The sequence below is a fragment of the Parastagonospora nodorum genome (genome assembly GCF_000146915.1).
Source record: "Parastagonospora nodorum SN15 chromosome Unknown scaffold_18, whole genome shotgun sequence".
Classification (NCBI taxonomy): domain Eukaryota; kingdom Fungi; phylum Ascomycota; class Dothideomycetes; order Pleosporales; family Phaeosphaeriaceae; genus Parastagonospora; species Parastagonospora nodorum.
In genome coordinates this window covers 409,141-430,069 of record NW_001884566.1, presented here as the reverse complement: position 1 = coordinate 430,069, position 20,929 = coordinate 409,141, and the positions used below count along the sequence as shown (strand labels likewise).

Below are 20,929 nucleotides of genomic sequence, written 5' to 3'. Positions count from 1 at the left end.
ACCGTGAGTATTCTCGTTCCATGACCAGGCCCTCATGAGCCTAGTTGAGTTCAGCAGGTACATCTACTTCAGATCATCCTGAAACCATACTAGCTCTGTAGCCTTCTTCTGAAGTTCTTGATTATCGTGCGCGATATCAATAACTGAGGTAATCCCGCTCTCTACTGCCATGACACTTAGATCGATGGTGTGCTCGAAAAACAGCCGTGCGGGCGGCGTCCTTTTGTATAGCGCTGTTTTAAACAGAGTGAAAGCGTTCAAAGGGGATGATGTCCGAAGATGTGACCGTGAGCAGCAAACGAGGCTGAGCCTAGAACAATGCTGACGCAGATGAGGCGATTAGCGTGCGATATCTAGGTATCGTGTCGGAGAGTTAATAGAATGCGGCCTCTTTGACAACGGAAAACTCACCCTTGAGATTTTGAGCAGTTTTTGCGATGGGGTTTGCGACGCACGATGTGTTGGATAGATGAGGGGCCTTTGCGAAGCCAGGAAAACACAATCCAGAGTCCAAGTATCCAATAAGCAACTTTCTAAATTCGTAGAAAATCTACAGTGCTGTATTGAGATATAGAAGAGGCATGTAGCCCGGGATGATGGACGCGGGCCTTGACCAGGCACGAAAACGGATGTTGATGCCCAATTTGGAGAATTGTGCCAACGCTTCAACATTATGTGCATCGACGCCCAAGTGTGAAGTGGCAAGTATCAATCTTGTGAGTGTGAGTGATGCGCTTTACGCAATCTCTGCCCTTCGTTGAGGTTGAACTGATAGCATGCGCATACTGACCAGTGACGTACTGCAATGAAAAAATAGTGTGAACATGTCGAATCTCCTTTGTCGTCTCAGTCGCAAGACCTGACGCGTTGCAACAGGTTTAGCAATAGGTTGTTCCAGAGGCTTCATAGCACCTTGACATCACCATGCGCATTCTCAGCTCGATGCAGGAGATGGACGGATCATTATCAGGTATTCACTGCGTCTATAACAAACGTGGAGGCGAAGCTCAGAGCTCAAGGGCATGTGCAGCAATCGAAATTGCAGTTTGAATGTTCATGCAGCGATCAACTTCGTGCTAATAAAACAAAAGCTGGAAGGGTCAATGTGCTGACCATGTGAGCGCATGCCAAGCCGCTGACGTGTATTTTGCTTGGCAACCAACCAATGCGATCGGGACGTTCACGGGTCGATTCAGCACGACCAACATAACATGATTTTTCATCTCTCACAATTGCGCCGCGCGCAGGCACGACCTTGCTTAGAATTGGCGTATGCTGCATCCGGACGTGGGTACGACATGTTGACCGGAAGCGTTCACCTTTGCCTAGGAGATTCCAGTTCTTCGGTAAGCGGAGCCTGAACCGAAGACTATAGGTGAAAATTTGACAGTCCATATGAGAAGCCGCGTGCTTCAGAGAAGAATGCTGAACTCAAAGCTTTAAGCCTAGGAAAGTGGCAGCTTGGAATACGACGATAGCCACATTCGTCTCGCCATAGAAACGTCATTGCGAGCCTCTAGCACGAGATCAAATTCCGGATCACTTCGTTCGAGCGCTCCAAATGTGCTAAAAGCATCGAAACGGTGAAGCTACGCAGGACTGCAGAAGTTTCGGTCCGATGCGATACGTTCCTGAGCCCTGTGGTTACACCAATCTAACTTTTCGCCGCCAAATCACGTTAGATTTTCTGCTATTTGCCCACACCCAGTGCGGCCATGAAATTATCGATGTAGTGGTATGGAAAGGCTCGCCGATATTCAAAAATGCCGAAAAGGCGATCGGGGCCTTTGAGGGGTGCGCCCTGGTGAGACCGTCACGACAGACGGAGTTCAGAGATTCGCTCGCCATATGCAGCAATTCCTACACCCTTCATACAACGAATGCTGTTTTCAAAATGTAGCAAGGAGGTATAGAATAGGTCTTAGCACGCAAGACTCGTTGCACAAGGTCGCCATCGCTTAGTCGTTCATGCGGCGTGGATTCCCCTAGGGCTGCTCTCGGACACTCACATGGCCAAACGATTGACGGGTCGCTCAACCAAATCGCAAACGGTGCTTCAAGAACGGTTCACAAATTCTGTGATTGGCTTGAGGCGCAACAGATATTGGCGCCACGGACGAGCTTTTGTGGATCATGTCCTCAACATAGACAGCCAACAATATGAACTGGAGATATTAAATTTGGAATGTGCGATACCCCACGAATGTGGAACCGGTTGTAAAGGATGGCCATGTCATAGACTAGATGCATTCCGCATGCGTTCGCTACAACTGATATAACTACCGACAGTCGAGTCCCGAACAAGGTGTGCACAGAGAAGCCTCATCACTACGTTTACTAACTTACAGGTTCCAAAATGGTCGCAGCTCTTCGATACCTCGTTTGTCTTGGCTTGTGTGGCGTTGCCACCGCCAAATCGAAGTGCCGATGGTACCAGCGTAACTGCGGTTCCTACGCTGCGAAGCCGCACCCAAAGCCGCATCCGAAGCCAGTCTATGGACACCCTCACGGATATCCTGTGGGAGAGAAGCCATACAAGACATACACTCGCTCGCTTGGCTCGACAAGCTGTACTTTCACCATTCCAACCACGGACTCCTATGGCTCACCCACTACATATGTTGTGGTAGACGTTCCAACGCTTACGCCAACTCCGATTGCCGACCCTTTCGAAACCATCACTACTACTTCAGGATCGACAAGCTTTACATTGACTGTGCCTACAACTGATGCTTACGGCGAGCCAACTACGGTCGTAATAATTGGAGAGCCGAGCTCAGCGGTACTGCCGATAGAGTTTAGTACCACCACCAGTACCAGTGGCTCAGTCTCTTTCACGAACGTCGTATCTACGACAGATGCTTTCGGCTCGCCTACCACCATCATAGTAGTCGTCGAGCCTACAGCCACCGATGCTATTTCTTCTTCCACCACCATCGCTGCATCTAGCGACTTGGTCAGCTCCGAACCAACAGCCAGCAGCACGAGTTCAGATGGAGCCATCGCCTTACCAACCGGCTTCTCCGATACCATTAGCTCCACACCTAGCTCGAGTGGTGCGGCAAGCTCTGAGCCGACGCTTTCCAGCTCATCAGACCTGCTCAGCTCCATCACTGCTTCCAGCGAATCTTCATCTCCAGTCTCTAGTGTTGCAGCAGACCTGAGCGCTACTGTCAAGTTCAGCCAGCTCAGCCAGCTCAGGATCCACTGTCTCTGGTACATCAGATCTCCTAAGCTCCGCCAGCTCAGAGCCAACACTTTCTGCCTCATCAGGCCTGCTCAGTTCCATCACTGCATCCAGCGGGTCCGCATCGCCAGCCTCCAGTGCCGCAGCAGACACAAGCGCTACTGTTAGTTCAGTTAGCTCAGCCAGCTCAGAGTCTTCTGTATCCAGTGCATCAGTTCTAACCCAGCTCCGTCAGCTCTGAGCCGACAGTTTCCAGTAGCTCGAGTGTGTCAAGTGTGTCTGCCTCGAGCGCTGCTAGCAGCTCGCAATCGGGGTCTTCCAGTTCGGCCGATCTAGCCACCGTCACCATTACCAGCGGTACCGTGGCCCTCACAGCGACCGTTGCCACCACTACTGTTGTCGGTGTCTCGACGAGCGTTATCTTGGTCATTGTTCCCACAACACCCACTCCCAGGTAAGTACCCTTGAGCATATAGTGTCTGCTATCGCTTAAAAACTACAGTGCCACTCCTACAGTGACGGTTGTCCCTACATAGATCACTGTCCCTGCAGAGTGTCCTTAAGTGATCATAGTCCCATGGCCAGCAGTCTAGGAACTCGATTGTTCAAAGCGGCAGCAAGCACTTGACATTCGTTCATGTAGAGTTAATGCTAATTCTATGTAGTACGTTTAGTTCGCTAGTACTCTAATAATGTCTTATATCGCTCCAAATTCAGACCACCATCCCTGCATTCCTTGCGAGGCCATACGCTAATCATGTACCTTAACCTTCAGCTACTACTACCATTGTTGGCAACAGCGCGTCAACGACTGTTGTTGTGATTAACACCCCAGTGCCCACAAACGCCTGCCTTCCGAACACTATTACATGCGACGCTACCGGTTTAGATGTTGCTTTCTATGCAAATAGCGTAGTTCCCGAGGAAGCGTATGGCAACAGCAGCGCAGTCTCTCCTGATTACTATCTTGGCCAGAACGCGTTGGGTACTGGCTCGACGAATGATCTGACAATACTACGAGTGGACATTCCCGACAACGAGTCACCGACGTACATTGAAACGCTACCCTACTATGCAAGTGTAAGCGGCACTTATGCGGACATCCCCTACAATCCAAACAATGGTACATTTGTGTTCAGTGGGTATTTCCGACCGCCCTTCACAGGTATCTACAGCATATGTGTAGAAGTTGACAGCGTCGACAACTTCTACCTTGGATCCGACCGGGCCTTCCCGTGCGGTGGGCAAGGCATTGTAGCAGATGCGGACCCCACTCTCGCAGTCACGAATTTTGGGGACTCGGAGCCAGCCTGCATCATGCAGAATCTCGTGGAAGGCTTTTTCTACCCCTTGCGGTCGGTCTACGGCATGTACGGCCTACCCTCAGTCCTACTTACTAATATCACATTCCCAGGAACGGGAGCGAACTTGGCTTCTCCGCTGGAAGGCTCGTTGTTCCCTCAGTCTTGTCAGACGCCGCCAACGACCATGATAGTGCGCAGTACTGATCCCACTGACGTGGCCCATTGAACCGGATTGAGAGGGCGATGTGCGATATATTGGGTCCAGCAATGTAATTAGTCAACTGACTCAGACCAACGTGCCTTCCCCAAAATTAAGTTTCCAAGTTCATCATTAAGTTCTTTATGATTATGCCAGAGCTGCCACTCTGTTGGATCTTTGCACCGGTCACCTGTAGTAGTCTTGGTTGCGTAGTAGCCACAGATCCGACGGTGCACAGGATAAGCAGGTTGCATCTACACGAACTGCCTCACATCTGGAAAGCTCGTGAATTTTTCCATGCCCGTCGCTATGTTCCGACGCCTGGTACCATCCAATCGGGTTAATGCGCGCTCGACCCTGGAGTTGCAATTCATCTATTACCCCACAAACGGATATTAAGCGGGGTGCATGACCTTCGACAGCCACTCGGCCGCAGACTTCCTCTAACAGGGCTAAGGACATATAGAAGATCCAAGCTGGCCGTCAAGAAAGCTTGTCAGCTGCTTCTACTGTTAGAATGAAGCATGTTACTGATAATTCGTTTTCCCCCCTTGTGCAGTGCTAGGCATTCAGGCTTGGGGTTGCATGCAGTGAAATCTTCAGCTTGGCCGTAATAAACCTCTCGGGTATTTCTGGTCGTCCAAGTTTGCGAAGAGGAGTAATAAGGGCTTGGAAGACATGACTGTGGGATGATGCGGCGACTTGGCTCATAAAGAGAGCCGCTGCTTCATATTCCAAGCCGGCTGCTGGAGAAAATTTTGTCCACAAGCGTCACTGATCGTTCATTGCCCAGGAATAGGACTCTCTTGGTCAATATGGGTTTTCAAGTTGTAGCCAAGAGTAAGACTGAGGAACAATGAGAATGCCACCAAGAGCTGCGTTGCGGATACCATATAAAATGCCTTCTTCACCACCCGATCATACTGTATCTGGTCACATCAGTGCTATCAGTGAGAACACTGAGTACGAAAGCCATGTTTCCTACTACTACTACAGCCGCAGCTGTGCTGGCTTTCTGCGCCTCCAATGCCTCAGCATGGGTCATCGGTACCCAGCAGACCGAAACCCATCCCAAAATGACCTGGCAACGCTGCACAGGCACCGGCGGTAGCAGCTGCACTAACGTCAACGGTGAAATCGTCATCGACGCCAACTGGCGCTGGATCCACGCCACCGGTGGCTACACGAACTGCTTCGACGGCAACGAATGGAACAAGACAGCCTGTCCCTCCAACGCTGCTTGTACGAAGAACTGCGCCATCGAAGGCTCAGACTATCGTGGCACTTACGGTATTACGACTTCGGGTAACTCCCTTACACTCAAGTTCATTACTAAGGGCCAGTACTCGACGAATGTTGGGTCGCGCACGTATCTCATGAAGGATACGAACAACTATGAGATGTTCAACTTGATTGGGAATGAGTTCACGTTCGATGTTGACCTCAGTCAGTTGCCTTGTGGCCTGAATGGAGCACTGTACTTTGTCTCCATGCCTGAGAAAGGCCAGGGCACACCTGGTGCCAAGTATGGAACTGGTAAGCTTTCTCAGTGCTCAGTTCATATCTCAAAAACACTCACTGACGCTGTGTTTAGGATACTGCGATGCCCAGTGTGCTCGCGATCTGAAGTTCGTCGGCGGTGAGGCGAATGCTGATGGATGGCAAGCTTCCACGAGCGACCCCAATGCTGGAGTTGGCAAGAAAGGCGCCTGCTGGTATGTTTAGCAGTACTTTTGTGAAGCTGACTACTCACGACTATCAGCGCTGAAATGGATGTTTGGGAAGCCAACTCCATGTCCACCGCTCTGACACCCCACTCATGCCAGCCCGAAGGCTACGCCGTCTGCGAAGAGAGCAACTGCGGCGGTACATACTCCCTCGACCGCTATGCAGGAACCTGCGATGCCAACGGCTGTGACTGTAAGCCTTGCTCTCCACACACGAACCCAATTACCTCGCTAACATGACCAGTCAACCCGTACCGCGTCGGCAACAAAGACTTCTATGGCAAAGGCAAGACAGTCGACACATCCAAGAAGATGACCGTCGTAACCCAATTCCTCGGCACCGGCTCCGACCTCACCGAGCTCAAGCGCTTCTACGTCCAAGACGGCAAGGTCATTTCCAACCCGGAGCCCACCATCCCGGGTATGACCGGCAACTCCATCACACAGAAATGGTGTGATACACAGAAGGAGGTTTTCAAGGAGGAGGTGTACCCATTCAACCAGTGGGGCGGTATGGCATCCATGGGCAAGGGCATGGCGCAGGGCATGGTGCTGGTTATGAGTCTGTGGGACGATCACTACTCGAACATGCTGTGGCTTGATTCTACGTATCCGACTGATCGTGATCCGGAATCTCCTGGTGCGGCGCGTGGGGAGTGCGCGATTACGAGTGGCGCGCCGGCGGAGGTCGAGGCGAATAATCCGGATGCGTCGGTTATGTTCTCGAACATCAAGTTTGGTCCCATCGGGTCTACTTTCCAGCAGCCTGCTTAGAATAGGATTACGCGGAACTTGAAAGAATCGAGGGTGTTGGAGTCGTGGTATAGCGAAGTACTTTGTCTTTGCTGCGACCACTGAAAGTTAGAATGTATATAGTTTCGTGTCTCATGGTCACTCGTTTGTAAATATGAAGACATTGACTTGGTCGACTTCATCTCCGCAAGTTTACGTACGTGCAATAACCAGTGGGCAAGCATCGACGTATTCATTGCAGGTCGGAGATGACGATACAGTGGCGCGACGTTTGCTCTTTGAGTGCACTGGCAGTCAGATCGAGGGAACGATGCCTGGTCGAATGTTTTCCGCAACACTGCCCGCATTGCATAGGCGATCAGAATGCTTTACTTTAACAGCATATCTAGGCTATTGCTCTAGTGCTTGCAGCGACACGTATGAAAAGGGATCGTAGTGTAGAGCTAGCGCCGGGGGCGTGTGTGTGTAATCACGACGCCGCACCACCGGCAGTACCACTACCCATCGCCCATCATTAATTATTCCGTGGTTAGTGATCGTTCGCAGTACAGCGAGGCTTCGATCGCGCATGCATGTGTGTTGTGTGTGCCTTGCTCCCCTTGTACGTTAACCGTAGTTGTTGGTAATGAGGTGGAGCTTTGATGATGAGAGACAGGTTTGATATAAGTGTTCTTCGCACAGTTGCTAGCTTCAAATCCGTTGCTACATAGACGAAGTCGGGTGGAGCGTGCTCACATGCTTGATCGCCGGTGGCAATTCCAGAGAGACGCTTAGCAGCAATAGGTCAATTGAGGGCTTGGATTGGGGCCGGACAAGCAACAACATATTCTCCTGTCCGCTCTGACGTCTTTCGCAATGTTGTTCTGGTTCGGATGCTTTGGGACGACTCATCGGTTGTTGAGCTTCGAAAATTTGGTTCGGTCTAGGCTACCCAAACCGGGTAACCACCAAACCTACCGCTTCGAGTATCACCCGAGGTTCAGCAGTATTGGCTCCCATATTGCCTATTCTTAGCGAGCTGCGACATTAAATATGACCTGCACCGCCCTACACCTCCTGCACTGCTGCACTGGTATTTGGCCCCCTCCAAGCACTTCTATACCACAGCTTAGACAACCATAATTCACATCCGCCTTGCGTTCTTAACGATACTATTCAGTCTTTCAATATGACGTCAGCCACAGGACATCCCTTTCGATTTCTAGATCTACCTGCAGAACTACGTTGCCGCGTGTACGAATATATCGAATTCCCTAGTACTTGGCACACCCTAGACAGAACACAAGCCCTTATCAAAACGAGAGACTGGCCAATTCCTCCTAAAGCCCAGGTCTACGACTCTCGTGTGACCCTTATTCAACCACACACTCCACTCGCGATCGATATCCTAGTAACTTGTCACCTCATCAACAAAGAGGCCCGTCCAATTCTCAAACGCAAGGTAGAGCACTGCAGAGCTCAGCCTGTACGATATCTTGTAGATTACAGTGCAGCATGGGCAATTGTTGCAGGTTCGAGTGCTTTGAGAAGCTGCCTCGGCGTAGCGGACTGGTGGCCCTTTAGAAGACGCGAAAATCGAGCGGTTAGGTCCTTTCTTCAGACTTGCGCCCTTGCCCTCTCTCGAACGCGTCAAACACAGGACGAAACTCAGAACGGAACACAGGATGAAACCCGGAACGATACAAAGGACGGAACACTGAATGGAACACAGAACGGCTCTCGAGGCATACGAACTATCGAAATAACGATAACCCACAAAAGCGAGATTGTGTATGGCAGGGAGCTCATGGACACCATGATATGGCTTAGTGCGCTTGATTACTACAGTCCAAATCGACTAGTATTTATATACAAGTCTCCGCTTCCCAAAATATCAACGCTCCCCACTACGCAGATGATCGATTCCAATGTCTTTGAGGAGCAGTTACTACAAAACATTCCGAGAGAACCAGGTAATATTAATCAGGCTAGCCCAGGGGTTTTCATAAGGCCACTTAGAGAAGAAGCTTATAGAACGCATGTAGCGGGCTTGGAGTTTTACTAGAGGCCGGCAAAGGCAGTAATGTCTTTTTGGATATGGGATCAAGGTCTATACGTTGTATGGGTTCTTTTCACATAATTGGTCATCAAGTTAAGAATGACACCAAATTTCAATTCCCATGATAATGATAAGAAAAGTCAAAACGCCAAACCCTAATTACTAAGATAGTAATTACTAAGTAAAATAGTATTATATAATAATAGTAATTACTATCTTAGTAATTACTAATTTTAGTAAATAGTAATTACTTAGTAATTACTATTTTACTATCTACTATTATTTTACTACTGCTTCTTGGACAACGGCTGGTTCGACTCATCTCAGCACAGACGATATTCACTTCCGTTCAGAGCGCCAGTCGCTGCGCAGGTTGCCGAAGTCGAAGGCGCTGCTGTTCACTATTCGCACGTACTTTGACCCTGTTACGGTGATTGCGCTGGAACCGCATGTGACTACAAGACTGGCGGAGGCCATCAGGAGTCGGGATGAGGCAGTGAGTTACTACAAGGGGAAGAGTCATTGGAAGGGTCTATTGTTGCCGTATTTCGATGAGATGCACCAGAAGCAGGTGGAAAGCGAGGTTTTGGAGGGGAAGGAAGAGGGAGAATTTCCGTGGTAATCCAAGGAGTGAGGTGCGGATGTGTAATGCTGCTGCACCTTGGACATTGAGATGCAAACAATACAGCAAAGCTCGCTGCATGATGTTATTGGTATACATATCGTCGATTACGGTCCACGCAAGTACTAGTTCACGTCTGGTAATCGCACCGCAATGTCTCCAGACTGTGTAATATACCGCACCCACGGCAGGGAAGGATATTGCAGCTAGAAATTTGTTAGCATTTGCCAGTCGGACACGGTCCACAGTCTCGCTTACCTTCGGTTCAATAATCTTCAGATACCTGACCTGAATACCCGATGTTGTAAAGTAGGGGATTTCAAATTTGACGTTGATCGGTCTCTTTCCCTTGCCAGCACCAACACCGCCCATACTTCCACCAAAGCCACCCATCATGCCGCCACCTTTCTCATCGTCGCCTCGCACGGAGGGCAGACCTAGCTCCGCGCGCATGAGGAACTCCTTGCCGCCACCGAATTGCTTAATCTTCCATACTATGGAGGATGTTTCGGGGGCGTAGTGTACGGTGCCGATGTTGGTTCGGAAGCGGGGTGTGTCTGCATCTTCGGGTACGGGTATCGAGATCTGGACGTTGTTGGCTGTGCTCCGCCGCTTAAACTGTGCTCGCGCCTGTTCGGTGTTAGTCATTGCATCAGGAGTAATGCAAAACTGCCTACCTTCAACATGTACTCTATCCTGCTGCCGGAGTGACTCTCTACTATGCACTCGACCCAGATCAAGGGCTTGACTTGTGTGTTCAGGCGGTAGCTCATAAGCTCGAATTCACCATCGGGCGGGATGAAGGAGATGGTCCGGTCATTTTCGAATCGTGACAAGCGCACGCACTGGTGGAACTTGACGTCTTCCATTTCGACGGCCTTTCCGCGCGTCGCTCTGCCGGTGGTCTCGAACATGACCTTGTCGTTGAGGCCCAACCGCAGCTCGGGCATACCGGACAGGTAGCACTTCATCTTGACAGCTCCCAGGATCTCAGACCGTAGCACATTGCCGTCTGCAGAGACGAGCAAGTTGAGCGACTCGATGACGTCGAGGAAGACCTCGTTCTTGCGGTACCGGATACCTTCACTTCTCCAGCTGACTGCGTTGGTGACTGCAATCGGTGGCCGGGCCACCTCCAGCTTATGCGACTCCTGTGTGATGTACTCCTGCAATATCTTCGTCTCGGTCGTTTGTGGGTACCCAAAATCCATCATCTCGTCTAGCAACTCGTAGATGACAACAAAGTTGTCTCGTATACTCTCCTCCTCCAGCTCCTTGAAGTACTCGGTGAAGACCTCGACGATCTTGTGCAGGAAGAGGAGGATCTCGGCGGCATTGGTGTTTCGCTTGGTGAGGGCGAGGAGGTAGAGGTTGTTATGACGGATGTAGAGGTAGTTGATGCCTTCGTTGGAGAAGCATGGCGGCACGGCGGAGCTGTCTTCTTCGGCCTCGCTGAGCAGGACGGGGAACTTTTCGACGGCGGACATGGGAATATCTCCACGGTAATTGCGCGCCAGAAGGGTCTATACAGAGTCGTTAGTATGGAGCTCCCCCGTGTACCCCACAGGCAACGAGCGCACCTTGCCCTTGAGGTCGAGGAAGAACACCGCCGACGCCATTGTGAAAGAAGAAAGTCGTCAAATGTAGGAGAGAACCGTGTTGTGTCTATCGGATCATGGTGCACGTGATGTCAAGAGTCGGGATGTCGTTCGTGTTGCGGTCGCGAGGCCGAGCTGGAGATGCCAAATATCCGTCGCTCCTGCCCGCGGCCTGCGCGCTAGGGCCACCTTTCGACCGCGCTAACAACACAAGCTTCAGACCCTCTAAACCTCCACACCAACCCTCTTCCAACTCATCTGGGATGGATGATGTCGGCCATAGCCAGACACGTCCAATCTCAGGGCCGCTTCAGGCTGCCATGCTACGCCCCAGAGCGGGTCTCGAAGCCTAGTGGCTTTTGCATCTCTCCAGGGCGCTTACCTGCTCACAGCTAAAGCCTCGAGCTATATAACTCGTACAGCCTGCTCCTCAGCCTTCTAGCCCTCATTCGCACTTCGCTTCGAGTTACCGCACTCAGCTTGCCCAATTCCAATCTCGTGAATCGTTATCATGAACAACAGCAACATAGCACTACACCCTACGTCTTCTGATAATGTCGGCGACGCAAATGTGTCTCAGGAATTGAGTGCAAACAATGCCTCCACTCTCGAATCGGAAACCACGGATTTTTTCGTTCAAGATGCTGATACGGGTACTTTCCTCACGGAGCACTTGTGCCAAACATGCCGTGTGCTCAAACTGGGGGAGCTGATGACGAATTCGACGGAGAAGAGAAAACACCAGCAGCAGCACGAGCGTATTCCCGTCGCGCCAAACTCGGACTGCCCTCTGTGTAGATTCCTAGGATACATGGTCCAGAATCCTGCATCTGAGACTGATTTCATAAAGCTGGAGTGCTATGAGGAAATCCCCAGACAGTATCGCTTCGACCCGTGTATATTCAAGTCTACCCTCGAGTCCAGCAAGACTGCCACTCGCTATCTTTTGCCTTCGAAAAATGGCGACATCGACGCCCGGCCGCAACCTCTGCACAAAGCACTACGCCCGGACTCCGTGGACTTTGAAGCTATTCAGGCATGGATGAAACACTGCGATGAGAATCACATCCAACACTGCTCTGCGACAAACAATGAAGGTCCTGCTCCGCGACCGTTCCCGCCATCTGGCTTTAGATTAATCGATTGCTTGAACCATGCTATCATTCCATGGGCACCTAACCAGCCATATGTGGCTTTGAGTTATGTGTGGGGAACAAACCACAACCAAACAGAAGACAGCTCGGCGTCGAACATCTTTCACAATCTTCCGAAGACGGTAGAGGACGCCATGACCGTAGTCTCAAGACTGGGCTACCGCTACCTGTGGGTTGATAGGTATTGTATTGACCAGTCCAATGCTTCCGAGGTACAACGACAAATTTCCGCGATGGATCTGATCTACCAAAGCGCTGAGTTGACTATCATTGCGGCAGCTGGAGACGGTGCGGACTTCGGACTGCCTGGCGTTAGAGCAGGCTCGCGAGCGCCACAACCGCGACTGATAATCAATGGTATCATGTGGGCATCCGTGCCAATGCTGCCAGCCAGCGTAGTTCCTAGGTCTACATGGAACACGCGAGCTTGGACATTCCAAGAAGGCTATTTTGCGCGTAAGCGTCTGATATTTACGGATGAGATGGTCTTCTTCCAGTGCAACCGGGTTTGTCGTCTGGAGACCTCGCATACACCTACCCAAGTACCCGAGATTCAGAGTGCACGTACGTTCCGCCGACTACCACTTTTCCTACATTCTGGGCCAGAACTTTTACTGCCTATCACACGCCCCGAAACTGGCTGGCGTATTCTACACCTGATTCGGGAATGTTCGAAGCGCAACTTGTCTTTTGGTTCAGATGCTATTCGTGCCGTATTGGGTGTTTTGTCATCGCGTGCAGCGACGCAGCTCTCCGAGATACCTGACGGTCTGAGCTCTGGCCAGTTTGTTCACTATTGGGGATTACCAGTAACGATTGCCCCTTACTCTGGGATTTCCGAGCGTGTTGCTGAGGACTTGAAGTCGTTTGCTTTCCTCAATCTAAAGACACAACTATACGCTGCTCTTGCGATGGGCTGCTCCTGGAAGGGCAATGAGGGAGCGCGAAGAAAGGAGTTTCCTACTTGGACATGGGCAGGATGGAACGCCGCTGTAATCTGGATGCCGACATCTAGTTGGGAAAAACGCAAGTTTATCGAAACAGACTTGCCTTCGCTGGTGTGCGTGCAGAAGGTTGGCGGCAAATACGAACAGCTCAATGAACACTTCATGCGGTCACTCATACCATCACAAGCCGAATTATCCACCCTGTACACCTATCGACTGTCCATGGACCTCACCCTGATAGATGTTAAATTGTCGTATGCCGGGAGACATTCCATTTTTTCTTCGGAAATCCCAATCACAGAGACAGGGCCCATGCCCGACGACTTCGATCTATCATGGGCAGACAGATGGAATGCCGGCTGGCTCATTTGGGACTTTGAAATAACAGCAACTGCGGAAAAGGACGGTGCATTTTTTACGGAGCTCTGTACCGACACATTCGACTGTGCGATCATGTTTGGACACTACGGGCTGCTTCTCAGAACACGGAACGGGATATCGGAACGTATTGGTATCTTGGGCACGCTCGATGGTTACTTCGGATTAAAACAGACGGAGACAGCTTTTGAGACGGACTTTGAGATCACTGAGAAGCTACCGCACCGCGTCCGCTGTTTGGAAACGTATTTTCCGACACGGAAAGGGGAGATATTGCTGGAGTAAAGCACTCGTATCATGACATACGTCACGTCTCCGCGCAACTATTCGTCCTTTAAGTCCACACTGCTGGCTTTAGCCAGCATATATGTATACTCCCAGAGCGATTGAAAAGAGAGCTGTAAATGCTTCGTCGTCAAACGGCGCGTTCCCGTATCGCAGCGGGTGACAATGAGCCTGTCCTTACGGCTAACAACATCGGAAATTGGTGGCCACCTACTTAAGCAATCACGCCGTCCATGAGATATCTAAAAGCAGTGACAGGCACGTGCCCAGACCTTACAATTGCCTGTGTGTATTGTGAGCTTTGTGCTGAACAAGCATCGGCTCCAAGCAGCCGCCCTGATTGCACAAATTGCCCAGCCACATGTCTTTCCAAGCAACAATCGCGATAGAGCGGCGCTCGATTCCGCAGTCATCAGCAACAAGTTGAAGGCGCGATAGCGCCCATGCTTTTCTGTATCGCACTGGCACCAAACAATGCACATGGTGGTCATCTTACCAGCGCGTGAACCCCAGCCACGTTATCCGGGGAAATGCAAGCGACGATCGTTGGCCAGCCAAGGGTCCTTATCTGCACCCGCCTCCAAATTTGTGACAAGCAACGGTATCGCAGAATCGTTCTGGTCTCGATTCGCTTGGGTTCGCTTGCATCACGGGCTTTGAGTGGTTGAAGATTCTTAGTTCACCAGGGAAAGGGACCGAATTCCAGATCTGGCATGGCTTATCTTTGTCCTGCACTTGGCCACGATACAGACGACATGTCGTGAACTAATTTCGCCGAGGGTGAGGACATGGATAAGAGGCGCAAGTCCCCATGGAAAATTAATGGAGATTGTGACAGACTTCATTTTTCCACGCCAATACAAGGCGGCTGCGGCTCAATATGCCTATCATTGAGAAACCCCACTTTACGTGGAAGGTCGAACAGCCAAAGTCGGTGTTCGCAGAAGGCAATGCGCGATGGTAATCCTGTTCGAAAATATGCAAGAAAAGGTTGGAAGGGCTGATCTCTGAACAGGACAAACAAAGATCTCGACCCCGTTCCTCGCCATGCTCGAAAGTGGGGCGTTACGAGCTTCATCTCATACTGGGTATCTGATGCATTCAAGTAAACTCAATCCCCCAAAACTAGTTAACATCAACCTAACATCCTCTCAGCGCAGCAACATGGCAATTTGCCTCTTCCATAATCGCAATCGGTACAATACACTGTTCCATTCCGTCCAACCATCCACCTAACACCCCATCCAGGTCTATCATGGCGCGAATCCCTTGGCATAGTTGCTCTCGCCTTCTTCATGATCTCCTTCATCATCGCGCTCAATGGCGCTATTGGCGTAATCCACCACGTCCCCTTCCCCGTCCTCGCGCGCGCATCCTGGGGTTTCTGGGGCTCCTACATCGCCATCATCTCGCGCGCCATCCTCGCAATCTTCTGGTTCGCCGTCCAAAACATGAACGGCGCCAACGCAACCCGCGTGATGATAGGCGCCATCTGGCCCTCCTTCCTCACCCTCAAGAACGGCATTCCTGAATCCCAGGGCATCGAGACGAACACCATGGTCAGCTTTTTGCTGTTTTGGCTCGCTAGTGTGCCGTTTTTGTGCATGCACCCGAATAACCTCAGGTGGTTGTTTATGGCAAAGAGTGTGATTGTGCCGATTGCGTGGATTGCGATATTGATCTGGGCGTTTGTGAGTACAGACGGGGGCGAGATGTGGGCGCAGAAAGCGACGTTGGAGGGGAGTGCGTATTCGTGGGCATTCCTATCCTCTCTGACCTCCGTCATTGGAAACTTTGCTACCCTATCCGTGAACCAGGTAAGTCTCTACCACTCCTTTTTTATACCGCACATGAGGCTTGATATTGAACCACCAAAACAGGCTGATTTCTCCCGCTACTCCCGCGTCTCCGTAAAATGGCAACTCATCTACGTCCCCTTCCTCCCGCTCGTCTTCACATTTATATCCTTCATCGGCGTCGCCGCCACCTCCGCCGGCCACGTCAAATACGGCAGCCTCGACTGGGACCCCATGGCGCTCATCGCGCACTGGGACAACCGCGCCTGCCGCTTCTTCGCCGCCTTCAGCTTCGCCCTCGCCGCGCTCGGCGTCAACATCTCGGCCAACTCACTCTCCGCCGCCAACGACCTGACCGCCTTGTTCCCACAGTACGTGAACATCCGGCGCGGCCAGCTCATCTGCGCGGTGCTTTCGTGGGCGCTCGTGCCCTGGAAGATCCTCAAGAGCGCGGGCAGTTTTTTGAACTTTATGAGTGCGTATGCCGTGTTTCTGGGCCCCATTGCCGCGATCCTCGTCTGGGATTTTTGGGTCGTGCATCAGCGGAAATACGACACGCTGGCGCTTTACCAACCCGGTGGCATATATCGGTACACGGCGGGATGTAATTGGCGCGCCATCGTTGCGTTTGTGGTTGGCGTCGTGCCGAATCTTCCGGGGTTTATCAATTCGATCAATCCGGGCATTGATGTTGGGGTTGGCTCTAGGCCGTATACGTTTGGCTGGCTGCTGGGGTTTGTGGCCACGAGTTTGGTGTATGTGGTGTTGGAGAATGTGGGTTGCGCCGCCGACGGAGACGTTTATTGAGAAGGCGGTTTTGCCGGATGAGATATACGATGGGGCTGGGGTAGTGGATGAGAGTGTTAGCGTTGGGAAGTGGGGGGAGGAGAATGGGAATGAGAAGACGGGTTGGAAGGCGAAGTTGGATCGGATATTGTAGTTTGATAGGAAGTGGGTAAGTGGAACTCAGCGTCAGATAGGTACCAAGTAACGCGTAACTCGAATATAGAGATTTGCTCCAAGTTTTATCTGATAGTAGAAGGTTCGGCTGACCGTTGTTGTCATTCCATATCCTGGTACAATTCATGCCATGATTGATGTAGTTCAACTTGTACATTGTGACACTCCGTCTTCAAGCTATCAGACATATCCGTTCATAAGATCAGCAAATTCGTTTGTAATCGACTAACCTGAGTCCCCACCACAATACGCAGTACGCCATTCGCACCATGCCAATATTTCACATGCTCAAATCCATCTCCTCTGCACCGCTCTCCTCATTCTCCTTCACTTCTTTCTTCTCCACAAGCCCAAACCTCTCCTCAACCTCCCTAATAACATTCTTCCTCCCCCTCCCAAACCCCCCTTCATACTCCCTAGCCCCCTTCCTCCACTTCCTCGACAGCCTGTCCCCATGTCCAAACACAACAAACTCTAGTAAGAGTTGTTCCGCATGTAACTCCCTCCTCAGCCCTTCATTCAGCACACAATCCAGCGCCAACTCCATCGCGCCGCCAAACTCACTCCACCCCTCCTTGCCCAGGATATTCCAATCCTCTTCGTCGACGCCTGTGATTTCTTCGTCGTCGAGATAGGGGAAGGCGAGCAGGTCGAACGTGTCCATCGGGTACGTGCGCAGCATGAGCGGGACGAGGTCCGGGTAGCGCACGTCGCCGACCTTGCCTGTGAGAAGATCGTGCAGGGTAGTCAGGGAGGGCTGGTTGAGCATTAAATGGCTGAGACCGCATGGCGCGTTCCCCAAGATCGGGTGCGTGAGGCGCATATCCAACTTCACCAGGAAGAGGTGAAACAGCAGGATATCCGCGTCGCTCCAGATGTCCGTGTCCTGCAGAAAGGACTGGCGCTGGTGCGTGTGCTTGAGATTCCACCAGCAGCCAGAATTTGCACAGCATGGATTCGGTGGGTGAGGGGAGCGCGCCGCAGCCCGAGAGTGTGAGGGATGAGAGGATGCCGCGTACGATGGTTTGCCGGTGCAGGACCATGCCGACCCAGCGCCAGCTGGGGACGTCGCGGGCGAGCCAGACGCGGTCGTTCATGGGGCGCAGCATGGGGTCGGAGATGCACAGGTGCGGGAAGAGGATCCAAGTGAAGACATGGCTGCTGATGGGGGCCCAGTAGCGCGCGTAGTCGTGGAGGATCGAGACGCTGTATTTGTTGAACAGGTAGTGGAATTCTTTGTCGATGGCGTACAGGTTGATGGCAGAGTCGAGTGGGAGGCGCAGAGCGAACTGGAAGAAGAGAGTTTGGGTGGCGGAGGAGGGAGCGGTAGATGTTGAAAGGCGCGGGTGGGATGGTGGACGCGGGTGCTGGAGGTGCGTTGGTGACATCGTCGGCGGCGGGTTTCAAGGTAACCGGGATGTCCGGTCCCCAAACGGACGCTGCGGCGTTATTGACGCGGTGACAACGGCGACTGAGGATGCGTGGGGTGGTATCATCGGAAGAGGGTGGGACGAGAGGTGGCGAAATGGCGGATGCGGTGCGCTTTCGTGAACTCGTTGGGATGGGACCATCGAGTTCTATGGGACTAAGAGGTGGATTCATGTCGTGTCCTGGCTGTGTGTGTGTGTGGTGTGAAGAATGTCGAATGTGTTGTTGTAGTGGAAGTGAAGCGAGTGGTGCGGTATGGTCGTTGTGCGAAACTCGCTGTCAAAGTATATGTGTTTGGGTTAGCACTAAGAGCATGTTCAGGCAGACATATTGTCATGCAAACGAAGGTTGTCACATGGCAACCGCTTAACTACGCAAAATCCTAAGTGAGCGCAAAGTGAGAGTGAAGAAGGGCAATAGCAAGACTTGGCTGACTGATGCGGGGAAATCGCCACACGGGAGCATTGAAGGTGAGAAGGGTGAACAGCGCAAGAACGACGATATCGTAGAACATGGGATGGTCACGCTCATGAATTGTTGACATTTAAAATCTATACATATGCCAAGGTATGGTCTTCCCGGAAGGTTGCTGGCTGATGTCAGTATAACAGCAGCATACAGATAGTGCGCAGACTCACCATTCACTCCCAACGATGTCTCACCGCCCGCCACGGATGATCCAGTCACGACCAACTCACCAGCGATGTGATCGTCAGTAGTCTTGTGCTGTGGAGTGTCTTTCAACTTGATCTCGAGACTACTGAGTGGCACACCGAAATGGCTGTGCTTGTTCGATGGCGCCAGCCCCCGTCGGTAGTCATAGACGTTGGTCTGGGCGACTGCGCCAGCAACTTTGGCGGCTGTCAAAGCATACAGAACACGGGCCTTGGTATAGACGCGCAGATCTGACAAATCTTCGGAACTCAGAGGTGGGGTGTTGAGGCCAGCTCGCTCAGAAACAAAGAGTAGCCGCAGCTTTCCTGGTGTTGTGCCTAGAGTTGCGCGTGGAGGGGCGTTCAGTTTGGTCAGAAACGTGTCAGTTGGGAGACGACCAGCGGTCAGCATGCGAGTCTCGAGGTAATGGGCGAACTTCTTTGGTCCGCTCAGTCCAGATGCGCTCGTAGTGCTGTGAAGTTTGGCAGCAGTTTCAGCGGAGACGACTGCGATGGTAGGGGCAATTGACCGGGTAGCCAGAGTGAGATCGACTCCCTGTCCAGCCACTGAGTTGATGACGACAGTTGAATGAGCGAACAGGGCAGCCAAAGTCAGACACAAGCTGTAGGAATGGGTGAAGGCATCGGCAGGTAGGAAGGTATCGGAGGAGTTGAAGCGATGCGCGGCAGGCAATGCAGTGATGAGGGAGCCGACAGCGGCAGCGAGGTTTTGCTGGGTGAACTCGACGATCTCGGCTGGCTTTCCAACAGTCTCCTGCCAGAGGAACACAACGCCTGGGACTTTATCGGAGTTGGAGGGCAGGGCCACGCTCCCATTCTGCTGGTCCTGCACGAGCTCATGCCATACTGAGACGTCAATTTTCCCGCCAATGCCCTCGGGAACCTCGCTCCAGTCCATATGCCTGCTGGTCTTCTCGACAGTCCAGATAATCTGTCGCAGACCGGGTGCTCCTTGAATGACATCAGCGAGGGGCACGGATCCAGCTTCAGCAATGAGGGCGTCGGCTCCCGTCTGAACGAGAAGGTCGACGAGGGCAGGATGGGGCTGGTTGTACGGGATCAAGATGGGGGTGAAGCCGTAGAAAGCGCCGGCGAACAATGCAGCCAGAAACTCGATGCTGTTGGGCAGGTAGATGGCGACTCTCTTTGCTCCGTGGTCCTTGAAGTGCTTGCCAATAATTGCAATCTCCTTGCTTATGCCTTCGACCTTGTGTTCCGAGACGCCTTCCTTGCCGTAGACGGTCATGATGGTGGCTGTGCCGCTCGAAGTCGCACCTCGTTCGAGAGGGATTTCACCAACAACGCGCCGCCAGATATCTCGGAGATCGCCATCCTTGCCGGCCGAGTACATGGGAGCGCCCGGAGGCTTTACAGCAAGCCCGGTGCGAAGAGGGTCTGATGTGCGTCAGCATACCAAGCAGCAATGCATACTTTGGCAGATACGCACAGCCATGGGGAGTCTCGGGAGATCTGAAGACGGCGGACTCTCCCGGCTGCCTCACATAGGAAGCCTGGGCCTGTCTGGCAAGCAGCAATGGGTGCGTGTCGGCATCCGCCGTGTCGTATATGATCCAGCCTATGAAGCCGATGATTCCGACGGCGATGAGGGTCGTGTATGTGTTCCAGCCGGCTAGAATGGCGGATATGGAGGCGTCCAGCTGCTCGATTAACCCGGCCATGTTGCGTGTGCAGTGCAAGTGTCGATGTGGAGAGCGGAACAGTGAAGCTCGTAAGCCCGGGAAGCTAGCTCACGGCGGCGGGCCCGGCGGGGTGAAGGCTAGTGATAGTCCATGTGGCTGCAGGGTCCGCGCGCCTGGACCGAAACCTCCGAGCGCCGTCGGTTGCAATTGTTGACAGTCGCCGTTGCTGCACGACCGCT

At 52.1% G+C, this 20,929-nt stretch overlaps 11 protein-coding genes across 11 annotated transcripts; 6 read left to right on the top strand and 5 right to left on the bottom strand.

Annotated features, from left to right (window-relative positions):
- Positions 1–63: 63 nt before the first annotated feature.
- On the bottom strand, positions 64–672 carry SNOG_11047 (hypothetical protein; the record flags this gene model as incomplete). The annotated part of the gene is made up of 3 exons (XM_001801248.1): positions 64–233; positions 412–529; positions 622–672. 3 exons carry the CDS (start codon positions 670–672, stop codon positions 64–66), a joined length of 339 nt encoding a protein of 112 aa, XP_001801300.1.
- Positions 673–924: 252 nt separating this feature from the next.
- On the top strand, positions 925–1,050 carry SNOG_11046 (hypothetical protein; the record flags this gene model as incomplete). Its single annotated transcript, XM_001801247.1, has 2 exons — positions 925–970; positions 1,001–1,050. The coding sequence occupies 2 exons, from the start codon at positions 925–927 to the stop codon at positions 1,048–1,050; spliced, it is 96 nt and encodes a 31-aa protein (XP_001801299.1).
- Positions 1,051–2,356: 1,306 nt separating this feature from the next.
- SNOG_11045 (hypothetical protein) lies at positions 2,357–3,723 on the top strand (the record flags this gene model as incomplete). The annotated part of the gene is made up of 3 exons (XM_001801246.1): positions 2,357–3,350; positions 3,437–3,641; positions 3,690–3,723. 3 exons carry the CDS (start codon positions 2,357–2,359, stop codon positions 3,721–3,723), a joined length of 1,233 nt encoding a protein of 410 aa, XP_001801298.1.
- A 221-nt stretch (positions 3,724–3,944) lies between these two features.
- Positions 3,945–4,717, top strand: SNOG_11044 (hypothetical protein; the record flags this gene model as incomplete). Its single annotated transcript, XM_001801245.1, has 2 exons — positions 3,945–3,990; positions 4,023–4,717. 2 exons carry the CDS (start codon positions 3,945–3,947, stop codon positions 4,715–4,717), a joined length of 741 nt encoding a protein of 246 aa, XP_001801297.1.
- A 1,049-nt stretch (positions 4,718–5,766) lies between these two features.
- Positions 5,767–7,191, top strand: SNOG_11043 (hypothetical protein; the record flags this gene model as incomplete). Its single annotated transcript, XM_001801244.1, has 4 exons — positions 5,767–6,276; positions 6,302–6,405; positions 6,453–6,610; positions 6,662–7,191. 4 exons carry the CDS (start codon positions 5,767–5,769, stop codon positions 7,189–7,191), a joined length of 1,302 nt encoding a protein of 433 aa, XP_001801296.1.
- A 2,356-nt stretch (positions 7,192–9,547) lies between these two features.
- Positions 9,548–9,685, bottom strand: SNOG_11042 (hypothetical protein; the record flags this gene model as incomplete). Its single annotated transcript, XM_001801243.1, has 2 exons — positions 9,548–9,602; positions 9,624–9,685. 2 exons carry the CDS (start codon positions 9,683–9,685, stop codon positions 9,548–9,550), a joined length of 117 nt encoding a protein of 38 aa, XP_001801295.1.
- Positions 9,686–9,882: 197 nt separating this feature from the next.
- SNOG_11041 (hypothetical protein) lies at positions 9,883–11,449 on the bottom strand (the record flags this gene model as incomplete). The annotated part of the gene is made up of 4 exons (XM_001801242.1): positions 9,883–10,036; positions 10,089–10,460; positions 10,508–11,353; positions 11,411–11,449. 4 exons carry the CDS (start codon positions 11,447–11,449, stop codon positions 9,956–9,958), a joined length of 1,338 nt encoding a protein of 445 aa, XP_001801294.1. The 3' UTR covers positions 9,883–9,955.
- Positions 11,450–11,939: 490 nt separating this feature from the next.
- SNOG_11040 (hypothetical protein) lies at positions 11,940–14,192 on the top strand (the record flags this gene model as incomplete). Its single annotated transcript, XM_001801241.1, has 1 exon — positions 11,940–14,192. One exon carries the CDS (start codon positions 11,940–11,942, stop codon positions 14,190–14,192), a length of 2,253 nt encoding a protein of 750 aa, XP_001801293.1.
- A 1,047-nt stretch (positions 14,193–15,239) lies between these two features.
- On the top strand, positions 15,240–17,009 carry SNOG_11039 (hypothetical protein; the record flags this gene model as incomplete). Its single annotated transcript, XM_001801240.1, has 3 exons — positions 15,240–15,249; positions 15,471–16,009; positions 16,073–17,009. The coding sequence occupies 3 exons, from the start codon at positions 15,240–15,242 to the stop codon at positions 16,793–16,795; spliced, it is 1,272 nt and encodes a 423-aa protein (XP_001801292.1). The 3' UTR covers positions 16,796–17,009.
- A 219-nt stretch (positions 17,010–17,228) lies between these two features.
- Positions 17,229–18,550, bottom strand: SNOG_11038 (hypothetical protein; the record flags this gene model as incomplete). Its single annotated transcript, XM_001801239.1, has 3 exons — positions 17,229–17,846; positions 17,878–18,237; positions 18,335–18,550. The coding sequence occupies 3 exons, from the start codon at positions 18,548–18,550 to the stop codon at positions 17,229–17,231; spliced, it is 1,194 nt and encodes a 397-aa protein (XP_001801291.1).
- A 192-nt stretch (positions 18,551–18,742) lies between these two features.
- On the bottom strand, positions 18,743–20,729 carry SNOG_11037 (hypothetical protein; the record flags this gene model as incomplete). Its single annotated transcript, XM_001801238.1, is given in 2 exon segments — positions 18,743–20,445; positions 20,465–20,729. 2 exon segments carry the CDS (start codon positions 20,727–20,729, stop codon positions 18,743–18,745), a joined length of 1,968 nt encoding a protein of 655 aa, XP_001801290.1.
- Positions 20,730–20,929: the final 200 nt, after the last annotated feature.